At 41.3% G+C, this 13421-nt stretch overlaps 1 protein-coding gene across 1 annotated transcript in view; it reads right to left on the reverse strand.

Annotated features, from left to right (window-relative positions):
* The window catches only part of Lrp6 (LDL receptor related protein 6), a 111897-nt gene that overhangs the window by 6340 nt on the left and 92136 nt on the right, over positions 1 to 13421 (reverse strand). The window contains exons 17-20 of the mRNA XM_034512138.2: positions 13038 to 13163; positions 6585 to 6821; positions 4176 to 4286; positions 229 to 459 (exon numbers count right to left, since the gene is read on the reverse strand). Of these exons, the coding sequence (XP_034368029.1) occupies positions 229 to 459; positions 4176 to 4286; positions 6585 to 6821; positions 13038 to 13163 (705 nt within the window). The remainder of the gene's footprint in view (positions 1 to 228; positions 460 to 4175; positions 4287 to 6584; positions 6822 to 13037; positions 13164 to 13421) is intronic.

Raw genomic sequence — 13421 nt, forward strand, 5'->3', positions numbered from 1 at the left:
GTGCTGAAATTAAACAGTGTAAGTATTCACCAAGCACTGACTGACTTATTTTCAGTGGTGCAGTCAGAGGCATGGAGCTGGCAGACAAAGTCATACTTAAGTCTTTCTGCATAGAAAGACAGTGTAAAAAAAAAAAAGTTCTCACAATTCCTTAAACCCAGAGTAGTTTGTAATCCTAGAACTTAAAACTGGACAAAACCAGATTCTCATAAACTGCTCTTCACTTACCTGGAAGAGATCCAGACAGAGAACTTGGGTGAGGAACATACCCAAGAGGCACAGAAGCTGGGCCGTGAACCACATAGTCATTAGTCATGGTCTCCCCATCTCCCTTCATACGAGGACACAGCATCCTTTGGCAGATAAAGTATATAGTTCCAGACACAAAAATGGTGACAATTACTCCAATAACGGAACCAACTGTGTTGGTGGCCTGTGGTGCTGGCTCCTCAGTTGGATCTAAAATGGAGAATATCATAGTTATCTAATAGAAAAACAACTGCATATTCAAAATAGCAATACAAGAATGTAAAATAAAAACTGTATGTTGATAAATCAAACTATATATAGTTTATATATAAACACATACACACATATATATATGTATATATATATGTATATATATATACATATATATATATATACATATATATATCAGACAACATAAAAATATGGATTAAACGGCATTATTTAATTTAAATAAACCTAAAGAAGCTACTGTTAAATGAAGATAAGACAACAGACCAGGAAGTAGCATTATAAACTTTTGGTCAGAAGAGACAGACCTAGAGACATCACCAAATGCTTTCAGTAGAATTGTAGTAAAAAAAAGCCAAGCACAGCCCAGAACTAGAGCTTAGGTTTGAATGGTGCCACTTAGGTCTAGTGAAGGGCACCTGTAAGCTGCAGATGAGTGACAGAAGGCACTGGGATCCAACCACCACTGTCCTCAACTCCTCGCTGCTTGAGAGCAGAGAAAACACGGGTCCTTGATTACTCGAGGACTCACAGAAGCCCTGCAAGAGAATCCCAGAGCACCCACTTTCCTGATTTCTGACCATTTGAGAGTTTAAGAAGCAGAAGGCATGAATTTGGAAAGAATAAGAAGAAGTGTGTTATCAAGTGTAGCGCCCACAGTTATTCAGAAGAAAAATTCCTCCACTCTGACTAGTTAACCCATGGATAATCTCATAATTGAAGACCCCTTAAAACACATCCTGCTTGCTGGTATTCCGATCTCCTGTCCATATAGCTACACTCATCTCTAGGAGAAACACAAGTGACAACGGCAGCAGTCTTCTGGCTGTGGCCATCAGCTCCCAATTCAGTGTGTGTCCTCTGCAGCATACTCTCTCTAGTCCCTGCCAGCTGCCATCACTTTTGTACTCTCTCCTGGTACCGTGGTATGCCTTCCCAATGTCAAGATTCAAAAACGAGTACTCCTCTCTTAATGTTCTGCCCCACACTGCTGACGCCAGGCTTCCTGCCTCACCACTGCAGGAAAATGGCTCTCCTATTTGCCACATTCAAGAGATTCTTCAACTCAGAGACCTCTCCACATGCTCATGGAGGAGGCAAAGTTTTCTTTTAACTAGTATCTGCCCACTATGGAGGACACCATTCTCCCACTTGTACTGTTTGTTTCTTTGTTGAAACAGGGTCTCACCCAGTCCAGGCTGGCTTCAATCAGCTATGCAGCTGCAGCTGCAGCTGAAGCTGAAATTGTGATCTCCCACCTCCAAGCTGAAGCTGAAACTGTGATCTCCAACCTCCCTAATGCTGGAGTCTAAACGTGGACAACCATGCCCCAGCCTATTTACTAGTTCTGATTATTCCTGCTGCCAATGAATTGTGTATGCTTCCCTGAGTTACTGCTATTTACTGTTTCCTCCTCTGCTCTCCGGAGACTTCATCTATTACTATAGCTTCAATTACCATTAATAGTCTAGAGAGTGCCAAACACCTTCCTGAGCCACAGACCCGTTTGATCAGGTTCCTAACAGTAGTAACAGAACAGCCCACAGTGACTCCTAATGTAACCTATCCCAAACCAAACTCACCATTATCACCACCTCTCCAGATCCAGAGATAAAACAGATATCAAGTAGGGTAGACCAGTTCAGCATGACAAAGACTGGCATTGTCATGGCAAGCTGTAAAGTGCATGCCTGTGAACGCCATTTATATTTAAAACAAAGACAGCAAACTGCACTGCATTAGCCGTGCAATACATCTACCCCAGGTTCTGATATGGGACTTCAGTGTTTAGCTCCTGCTGCATATCCCAGTTAATGACTGCAGTCACTCTGTGAGGTACACATGTGTCAGCTTAGTGCCAACTGTATCTAAGTGGCTACCAGTCCTTCTGTCACTGAAGTAACTGAAGCCCTGCCTTCCTTTCCCAACCGTACTGCTCCACCTGATTTAGATCATCTTTTGTCAGAACCCCAAAAGCCTCCTCAGCAGATGGTGGAAACAACGTAATTCGTTACAACAGCATTTAAAACAAAGGAAACAGAAAACATCGAGACATAGGCTACCCTGTGTGTTTAATGCTGCTGTGTGACACCTGTCTGTCTACACATGCACCTGTCTTTATACTTCTCTTGATATAGTCCAAAGAAGTTTGAAAATAAACAGCCTAATAGATATCCCTGCCTACAATCTCACCACCTGTAACACATTTATAGCATTTGCTTTCAGGTTCCCACCCTAGCCTTTTCTTTAAATGTCAGTGATTCTGCACTGTGAATCCACCTCCGCCCATTAGGAGAAAAGCAAATAGTACCCTGTGGCCTCACTTTAATGATCTTACACTTCTGTTCTCTCTTGGTGATACCCTAAAGACACAGCCAATGTGGCAAGCCTATTACACACAGCAATTCGGAGAGAGGTGACTGGTTCCACACATTTCTGGCTCTAAACACTATTATAGCATCTCTACTGATCTGTAGAACAAATACTTTCTCAACATCTGATCTCAAGTGCTTTTCTAGGAAGCTTCTTGGACCTCCTCCATCTTCATTCCTAAGAAGCTGGCTGTGCCCTTTGTGCTGCCACTTGTGTGGCTTTGTTATAGCAATTCTGATGCTCACACTACATTACCGACAGTACCTCTGTGAACCAGATACCGCCTTCACCAGGCTAAGTGAGTCATACACTCAAGCAGTTCATTCTTTACAACCATGTGAAATATCAGCACCATCCTACAGGTGAGGAAACTAATGCTTAACAAGTGTTTCTCTGGTGAAAGAACAACTGTGGTGCCAGCCTTGGCCTTCAATCCTGAGCTCCCATCTTCTCTCAATCTCAACTACAGAGGGCAGTTTAAGTCCTGGTGCTCAGGCATCCCTGGAGCATAGCACGGGGAACTAGTACCTGCTGAAGGATTCTGAATACTCAACCTTTTAAAATTCTATCACAATTTGTGATGGTAAACCTACTTATGCTAAATTCTACTCAGAATTTCGGTTACTGATTTGGGATATTCTGTATGTTAGAGCACTGACCAAAAGTTATAAACCTTGAAAACCAACAGGCTGTTCAGTCACTGGTCTAAGTCTTTGGGTATTTAGTGGCCTAAGCATGTTCAGGCTGCACTGGACATGCCAGTAATTCTAGAACCCAGGAACCTGACAGAGAAAGACTGGACTATTTGAGGCTGGGTCTGTGCTGGTGAGTTCAAGGCTAATCTGAGGAATGGGTGGGAGGCTGCCTTGGATGGAAGCAAGGGAGAGAGAGACAGGCAAGAAGGCACAGAGGAGATGAGGAAGAGAGGATGGCAGGAGAAGAAAAAAGAAAGCACTTAGGTTCTAGATCCCAAGAAAGTGGGAGAAACCAATCAAGAAAATGGTTAAGCATAACTAATGTTCAGAATGAAGTTGAGATCACCAATTAATTTTCATGTATCAAAATTATCTGAAAATTTTGTGACTTTAGTTGTGGCAAGGCAATGCTTATTCTTTTCTGATGTTTTACTAAATATATCTTTACAGAAGGCAATTACTGTCCTTAAACAACTATTAAAAGCAAAACAAAATACCTCAGGCACAAGTAACTAGTATATGTGTTTTATATAAGGAAATCAGGACTGTAAGTAAAATACAAAAAGCAAAGAAGAAGGTGTTTTTCAAGTTCTCTGTCATGAGGGACTGACAAGGCTTCCATCTACTTACAGCAGTCCAGTTCATCGGACCTGTCACTGCAGTCCACGCTGTGGTCGCATTGCTTGTGCTTTCCGACGCACTGGCCATTGGCACAGCGGAACTGATCAATCAGACAAAGCACTAGAAAAAGGGCACAGTTTTATTTTTATCACCATGCAAAGACAAATTCTATCAAATGCATTCTAAGTATAATCTAACAACACGTCAGGCCCAGACACAGATGAGGACTACGTATAGGAATTCCCACTGGTAGAAATGATAAGTCTCTGCTTTGTTCTCCAATTTCTTACTCTACTTAATTCTGGTACTATTTCTCAATTTTCAGAACTTCCTGGTGTGCTTTGGATGGCCTAAATGCATCCTTCCCTCAAAGGTTCTTATGCTGGAGCCCTAGTCCTCAGTGTAGTTTAGAGATAGAGGCAGCTTAGTGGGAGGTAACTGGACCTCATTCTCAGAACGTGTTGGGGAACTCTCAGTGTGTAAGCTCTTGAGAAAAACTAGTCATACAAGAAGAAGCCTGTGGCTAGAGAGAGGGCTCCATGGTCAAAGAGCACTGTCTGCTCTTCCAGAGGTCCCCCCTCTGCAACCACACAGAACTCACAACGATCTATAACTCCAATTCCAAGGGATCTGACACCTCATGGCTTCCTCAGGCACCATGCATAGAGGTATTCTGTGCATGTGATCAGATGAATAGCTTACAAATTCTACTTATTGTAAAATGTTGTCTGTTTATTCTTAATGAGTTCCCTTGGTTATAATTGTCCTACCACTATGTGACCACTATTCTTTTTGTCAGTCCTCCCCTTATTCATGTGACAAACATTTGGGTAAAACACCTACACATTTTAAAGAGAGAACAAGCCTGCCCTCGTCTCTTCCTGACTTCCTGTAGAGATGTATCCTCCTCTTACCCTGACTTCCTGCAGAGATGTATCCTCCTCTCTCCCTGACTTCCTGAAGAAATGTGTCCTCTCTCCCTGACTTCCTGTAGAGATGTATGCCCTTGCTCTCCCAAGCTCTCCCACCCCTGTGCTGCCGTCTGCCATGAGGTTTCCACCAGAGCCCAACTAAAGCCGGCACCTGCTCTTGACATTTTAGAATGTGAGCTAAACAGACCTCTTTATAAAAAATGCCACTGGGTGATTTGAATGAGCAATGCCTCATTACAAAGTCACAATTTAAACACTTGGTCCCCATTTGGTGGAGCTGTTTTGTGAGATTATGGGGAGTTGCAGTTTTGCTGGAGAAAGTACATCACTGGGGATGGGCTAAGTTAACAGTCTCACCCCACTCCCTGTTTGTGGGGAGCCGACAGAAGGCGGCTATCATCCTTGCAGCCATCTTGAGCCATATACCCTGACAAGAGACTTGATTACAATAGCCTACAACAGCTGAGCACACTCTGATAACATCTTGTTTTTAGATACCCAGGATTTTCCCTTGGGTGTGTGAGACTTAAAGGTGTGTGGCTTAAGGGTGTGACTTAGAGATCAGATTTAGAGATAAAACCTAAGGGAGTGACTTAAAGGTGTGATTTAAAGGCGTGGCTTAGAAGTGAGACATATAAAAGGGTGAGGCAGACAGAAGAAATGATTATTAGGTATTAGGCACTTGGAGGAGGAACTTGGAAGTAGTAGGCACTTGAGACTCTGAGACAGGCAACAAGGGATTAGACACTTGGATGAGACTAGAACTTAGGACTGGGAAACTTGGAACTTGGAGGCACTAAGGATTAGGAACTAGGGACTAGGAACTAGGGACTAGGAACTTAAGACTTGGGACTTGGACTAAGAAGAGAGACTGAAGAATAAACAGGATTGAATCACACTCTGTCTGGTCTCTATTCCTCGTATCCTCACTCTCTCTTGCTGAACCCCGACCCGCAGACTGGAGCAGCTTGGGGCAGTGCAGGCTCTAACAATTTAGCCCCCAAGGCTTTTGGCAGTTCGGGTTCCAACACTGACAGAGTGGTCCGTGACATTTTGGCCCCCAAGTGTGGGGCAGCTCGGGCCGCAACACCTGCTCACTTCCTCTGCTTGCTATCTTGAAGTAGAAGGTGTGGTCTCTCAGCTTCCCTGCCTTTACTCTCCCTCTGGAAGCTTAGGCCAAAATAAACTCTTTCTTCATTAAGTTGCCCTTGGACAGTGTGAGTGTTTTATCACAGCCAAAGACATTCACCACCAAGGCATTTCGATAAAGTAGCAAAATAAACACATTAATTTGTAAAGAATTTACACATATAAAATGGTTCAAATAATTAGCAACAAATATACTGTGCAAAGCATAGTCAAATATAAAATTCAAACCTATTGAGCCAAAAAGCCAAAACAAACAAAAACAACAGCAAAGGGACACTGAATTTTAAATAACTTGATACAAAGAACTAAGAATCAAGCCCTGAGGCACTCTGAATACCTTCACAGTTCTTCTCGTCTGATTTGTCCTGGCAGTTCGCATCACCATTGCATCGCAGGGCACCGTCAATGCACTGCCCACTGGCACACTGGAACTGAGACTCCGAGCATACAGGACAATTGAGTTCATCACTATGGTCTTCGCATTCAGTAAACCCATCACACCGCCAAGCCACAGGGATGCAGTCAATGTCTCCAGTGAAACATGTGAACTGCTGAGGAGAACATGTTGGAGGTTCTTCACATCAACAATGAAAGGGGAGACAAAAAGAACAGGGTCACACAGCGATAGAACAATCAGAGTCAAGAGAGCTCATTCAAAATAAACAGACAACATTTTACAATACACACTTCATCTGATCACAATCAGATGTAGTAACCAGTAAAAACATAGATATTCTTATAATGACTAAAATATCTGCAACCCACCCAGGAATAAGCACTATTAAGTGCCAACTTAGCGCTGAGGTTCTCAAAAGCCTGCTCACACCCCCTGAAGACCTTCTTGTCACTGGGTCCACTATGTGAGTGTCAGAACACAGCCCAAGAATGGAATCTTATGAGGGGAATCCTGAGTGCTTGTGAGAAAACTCCAAGAAACAAGAGTTTTGTTACCGCTGGGCAGTGGCGCACGCCTTTAATCCCAGCACTTGGGAGGTAGAGGCAGGCGGATTTCTGAGTTCGAGGCCAGCCTGATCTACAGAGTGAGTTCCAGGACAGCCAGGGCTACACAGAGAAACCCTGTCTCGAAAAACCAAACAAAAAAAAAGTTTTGTGACCTCAGTTTCTTCAAAAAAAAAAAAAAAAAATCTTGGAATGTGCTCCTTTCAGGTACAATGGACAGAAGTGAGTGTACTTCCTAATTATTCATTATAACTAGTGACTGTTATTTGTTTATATCTCTATGAAAAAACTCGGCTTACCCGCCACAGCCTGTACCTTTTTTTGTGTGTGTGAATGTACACTTTACTCATGTGACTCCTCTTAACCCTCAGAGTATAAATTGTCTGAAGCTCTGAATAAAGTTGGCTATGACATAAGACTTCAGTCAACCTTGTTTATCACTTAGACTCCCAGGCCTCACCACCAGTTAGAGTGGTAAACAAGTAAGAACTGTTTTTTACAATAATTCTGAAGTGGTATTAGCATTTTCACATTTGTACTGACAACACAGAAGGACTTGTGGGTAAAGTTGTAAGCACCTTAGTAGACTCAAGGTCGTTAACCACAGTAGTAGGAGTCCTTGAGTGCCACCAAGCCACAGACCTACAGCCTTAATGTACAAAACAGTCCAGTTCCACTTAGGAATGCTTATGGTGGAGCTGGTCCTAATAGTACATCCCCATGACCTCAGCACTTTGGCAATACAGGGAAGGGAATTGGTCATCTTTGGACACACTGCAAGTTTGAGACTAGCCTAGGCCACATGAGAGCCTGTCTTTAAAGAAAAACATCATGATAAATCAGTAAGAAAAATGGTAATTATTAAAAAAAAATTCAATTCAAGTTCTTTGTTATTGTTTGATGAGATAGAGGTATATATTATACTTATACTGCAAATCTAACCAGGCTAGTTTTTAATAGGCAAGCATCTGTTTACAATGTAAATATAAATCAAAATAGAATATTAGTTTTATCTAAAAGAATGACACACAGGTATTCAGCAGGAAATCTGAATGAGTCTATTACTTAAATAAACAAGAAAACCAAGCAAACAAAAATAATGGCCACTTTTGTAGCTAATTATAAAACTGGAACTTAGGATCAGAATCCAAATTCTGGAAAATCTGAATCTACCCAATTCTGCAAATCTGACAATGAGTAGCACCTGTATTATTCTCATGAGAGGGGTGTTAACAATACCAAATACAAGTTTTTGACATTGCGTAATAAAATAGGTCATAATCTTAAGACCTAAGCATTTCTTTTTTAATGTTTTCTTTTCCCCCATGTATGAGTGGGTGCTTGCACATAGGTATGTGCACAATGTCCATGCCTGGTGCCCACGGAAGCAAGAAGAGGGCATCAGCTCCCCAGGAGCTGGAGTTACAGATGGTTGTGAGCTGCCATATGCATACTAGAAACCAAACCTGGGCTCTCTGCAAGAGCGCCAAGTACATGAAATCAGTTCTTCCCAGCCTTCTGAGTGAAACTCTAATACTTCCAAAAGACTAAATTCTGAAACTATGTGCCATATACAAACCACAGAAAATAAACAGATACTGCTGGGCATGGTGCAGTCCAAAAGCAATGCTGGCAACAGGAGGGGGAAGATCTTGAGTTTGAGACTCAGACAGGTTACATACCAGAGAACTTGTCTCCAATAACAACAACAACAACAAAAATCAACATCAGGGGAAAGGGGAGGGGAGGGGATTAAGACAAGGTCTCAGTCTGTAGCCCAAGCTTGCCTCAAACTTGCAGTAATCCTATCTCAGCCTCCTAAGTTTGGGGGTTACAGGTACAATTCACCACATGTAGTTTTCTTTTCTTTTTTCCTCTCAGTCCATTCCCTCTCTGTTTTGTGCATACAGGTACAGGCCAGAGAAGGATACTGGGTGTCCTGCTTCACTTAAGACTGTTCCCCACTTAAGACAAGGTCTCTCACTAAACCTGGAGCTACACTGATGGGCAGAGAGCCCCAATGATGTTCCTAACTCCACATAGCACCAGGGTCAGAGTATACACAGCCACACCTGGCTTTATTTATCTTTCCATGGTGTTTGGAATTGTGACTAGGATCCTCATGCTTGTGCACCAAATGCTCTTAGCTACTGAGCATCACCTCAAGCACACCCCTCCTCATGTGCATCCATGCCCCGCCCCTTTCTTTATTTTTAAGAGTCAAGGTCTCATCCTGTTTTGCTGCTGAATTCTGGGCTCAAATAACTCATAACCATCCATGTAACTTAAACTGATACTACAGGTAACATACCATCACACACAGCAATATCAATGGTGTGTGTGCATGCGTTTATGTGCGTATGTATATATGCATATATACACATGTGTACACACATATGTACACATGCATGCACACACATATACATCTTGGATAGTAATAGGAATAGAACCCAAGGATTTGGAAATACCAGGTGAGCAAGGAACTATATCCCTAGCTCAAAACATGTATTTTAATATAATAAGGAAATGTAAATTAATGTTACAACTAAACTTATAATAAAGTATTGCTTGTCAAGGCTTAGTATAAAATCTAAGATGAATTTGGAATTATTATTATTGGAAGTATTATTTGGAAAGGCTATCATTAGTTGTGCCTGTTCACGTGGGTATCCGCATGGGCAGGTAAGCGTCAATGCCAGGCTTCTTCCGACTCCTGGGTCACAGATGTGCACACCCGCCCAGCTCTTCTGTGTGGTACTGGGGATGAGAGCTGCTAGTGCACAGGCACATCTCCCCAAACCCCGGCAAAGCTATGATTACAGTCCATTTTCTAACCATATATCCATGTGAAGCCAAGCTCTCTTCATACGCTCCAACCAAAACTACGTGTTATACAAGAACAATGCAGAAATCACGAAAATCCAGCAGAACATTAAAGGGATTTACAAAAACATAAAAACTCCTCACAGCAAAGCTTTTCTGCCTTAAAATAGTTTTCTTAACATAATTCATTTATGGAAGTAGTCAACATTTAGTATTGTTATTGTTACCAGGATTTCCTTGCTTTACAAATTACAAAAATGAGTCAGAGAGGCTAAGTGACGTTCAAGGACATACAGTTGACTGTGTGACACACAAGGGGTGGTCATCTTTAAAAAACAAGAGTAGAAGAACTAGAGTCTTCATTAAAACCTTCATTACTGGGTCACCTTGTGTTTGTTTATATGAGCAAAGTCTCATTTTGCAGTCCAGGCTGGTCTTGGAGAAAATCCTGCCTCATCCTTCTGAATACTGGATTACAGTTTGTAATCCTGTATTATGTTATTATTAATGTTATTTAATATATCTTACCAAACTCATTTCCTTAAAACATGTGCTAGTAGATCCTCTAAGGAATATATGAGTTTACCATATGCTGATCAGAAAAGCACTATCTTTAAAACAGACTAGTGCAGATAACAGATGAACAGTTTACATGGTAAATCTGAAGGATTGTTTTCTTAGCGTTTATTATGTTTTCAAAAACTATTATTAGATTGTGTAGAGGATTAAAGAGCATAAATATGACCTATGTTCTTACCAAAAACCAAACCAAACCAAACCCTGTAAATGTGGTTAAAACAGTAAGTACAAAGTAACCAACAGTGTAGTTCGCACTGCGTAACATGAGAACTGGCAACAAGGACAGCAATCCAAAGAGAGAGATCCACCTCTCAGAGCACAGGGACCCCACGGGCACTTGATGAATAAATAAGAGGATATTACACAAGAAGAGAAACATGTATTTGTAACAGCACAAGTACACAGAAGCACATGGAAACAGAACTCACCAGAGTGAGCATCAATCAAACTCTTAAATTAGATAAAACCAGAGAGCAAGCTGGGAAGAAACCCAGCATAAGATGGATAAATAGGGTAAGTTCCAGTGAAAGCTGTACAGTAATGTTCAGTCTCTATACTGCACTTATTTATACTGTGGAATCAATGTAAGTTACAAAGACCATCTAGAACATGCACAGAAGTTTCATTAAAAATTAAATACAATGGTTCCTCACAGGAGAGTAGCTCTAGTGTTACATAATGAACTATGACTCAGTAATCAAAAAGTGCTGACACATTTATACTATTGGATCTCAAAAATACATTATGTAAGAGAATTATGTAAGAGAAACTAACACCCAAAAGACTACATGCCATGGCCCCACTGATAATGTTCAAAAACTAATTAAGTCTGATTGGGGCTACAGTCTGCAGAGTAGAAGCTGCTTCTAGAAAACTGCCTGGAAAGAACCAAGGGCTCCCTCATCTTTCTCCATTTCCTTTCCTTCCCCTTCCTCTGTCTCTCTGCTTCCTCCTTTGCCTTCTCTTTCTAGAATAAGGTCCTACTAAGTGCCCAGGCCTGATTCTAACTCCGTCTGTGAGCCAGTGCTGGGATCACAGGCATGTGCCACTGTGCACAGTGCAGTTCTTCCTTTTGTGATTGCTCCAACCTTTCTTTCCCGCCTCCCTGTTCGTTCACTGTTTCTTTGAGAAAAGGTCTCCTGGCCTAGGCTGACCTTGAACTGCCTTCCATCTCTCAAGTGCATTACCGCACTATCTTCAAGAATGCTTTCTTAAAGCAACATTCTACATCTTGAGTCAGGTGACATTTGTATTCATTCTCCAAAACTTGCTATTAATTTTATATGCAAATAAAAAAATGACTTTATAAGCAAAAAATTAAGCCCCTTTAAAAGATATTTTCTATCTGGAAGATGGGATACTGGTTCAGTTTTATCTGTTAAATTTCTTCAGGATGTGCTTTTTAAAGCAAGTCTAGCTCTCTGCTTGGAAACACAATTTCTTTTAACTATGATAAAAACATATGTATCAAAACTATCAATTGAATCATTTAAGGGTATATAATTCAATAGCGCTAAATATGTTTACATTGTTGTGCAAGGTTTAATTTTGTTTCATTTGTTATCTCCAGTAGGGAGACTTAATTAAGGATATGAACATTATTATAGTGCTTAATATTGTCATACTATGATTTAGGAAAAGAATATACCAATTTGTTGCTCATCACTAGTGATAACTGGTGATTACTAGCTTACAGCCGCCAGCCTTTGTGCAGTGATGAAGAGACTACTCAAGGTGGAAGACGAAGAAAAGCCCCTGACTTTGTCTTCTGACCCCACAGACACCTGCACTCACTCATGAGAACACGCATGTGAGTGTGTATCCCTACACACATGTAGACATAAAACCCCATTCAGGTTTTACATTTTTCTTTCATTGTTGGGTTTTTTGTTTTTCTCTTTTTTTAAAACAACAGGATAATCCTGACAGATCTGAACAAAAAAATATTCTCTTTACTGGACACACTCCAAATAATGACACAATCCAGAATTCAATGGGTGAAGACCAGAATGAATTCATTTTACTATTCCCTAGGAGACGGGGAAGCTACTGTATTATTAGAAAATATAATTCATAGGCTGAAAATACCATAAGACATATATAATAAAATATTGTTTGACTTTAAAAAGGGTAACTCCTATCATGGGCCTGCTATAAAGAAAAGAGCCTAGAGAATACGCGCTAAATGAAATAAGAATGGTAACCGTCACATGGTTACTTTATTTTCAATGTGTAAAACCCAAACATGAAACAGAGTTTATGAAAATAGTGGTCAGTGGCGGCTGGAGCTGTGGGGAAACGTCAGGGGAGCAACATGGAGGAAAGGTAAGCCTGGGAGACAAACAAATACAACACAAACGACCAATTAAGTCAGGAGAAAAAGCAGCTTCGCTGACTAGCAAGAGACACGAGAGTTTAACATCGTTACCTCCACAGGACAGCTCATCCTGAAGCAGAACTAAGTGCATGGGGCAGGAGCATCTTGTAGTGCCATCTCCTTTTACAAGGCAAATATGTGAGCAGCCGCCATTATCCTGGGCACATGGGTGCTGTCCTGGAAAAGAGTGATTATCACAATCAGTGATTTATAAACCACAAATAATACCAAACATAAAGTGCTGACTTGACTTCTAAACAATATAATTCTACACTCTATCCCATATGACCTATTAACACAGTATCTCTATACATGACCACTGCAAGAAGGGAAGGGGATGGGAGTCTGAGATGCCCAAGCTAGTCTTCAACTCTTAGGTTCAAGTGACCCTCCAACCTCAGCCTCCAAAACTACCCAGATTACAGGCATGGAGAC

The sequence above is a fragment of the Arvicanthis niloticus genome, chromosome 9 (assembly GCF_011762505.2).
Source record: "Arvicanthis niloticus isolate mArvNil1 chromosome 9, mArvNil1.pat.X, whole genome shotgun sequence".
NCBI classification, from domain to species: domain Eukaryota; kingdom Metazoa; phylum Chordata; class Mammalia; order Rodentia; family Muridae; genus Arvicanthis; species Arvicanthis niloticus.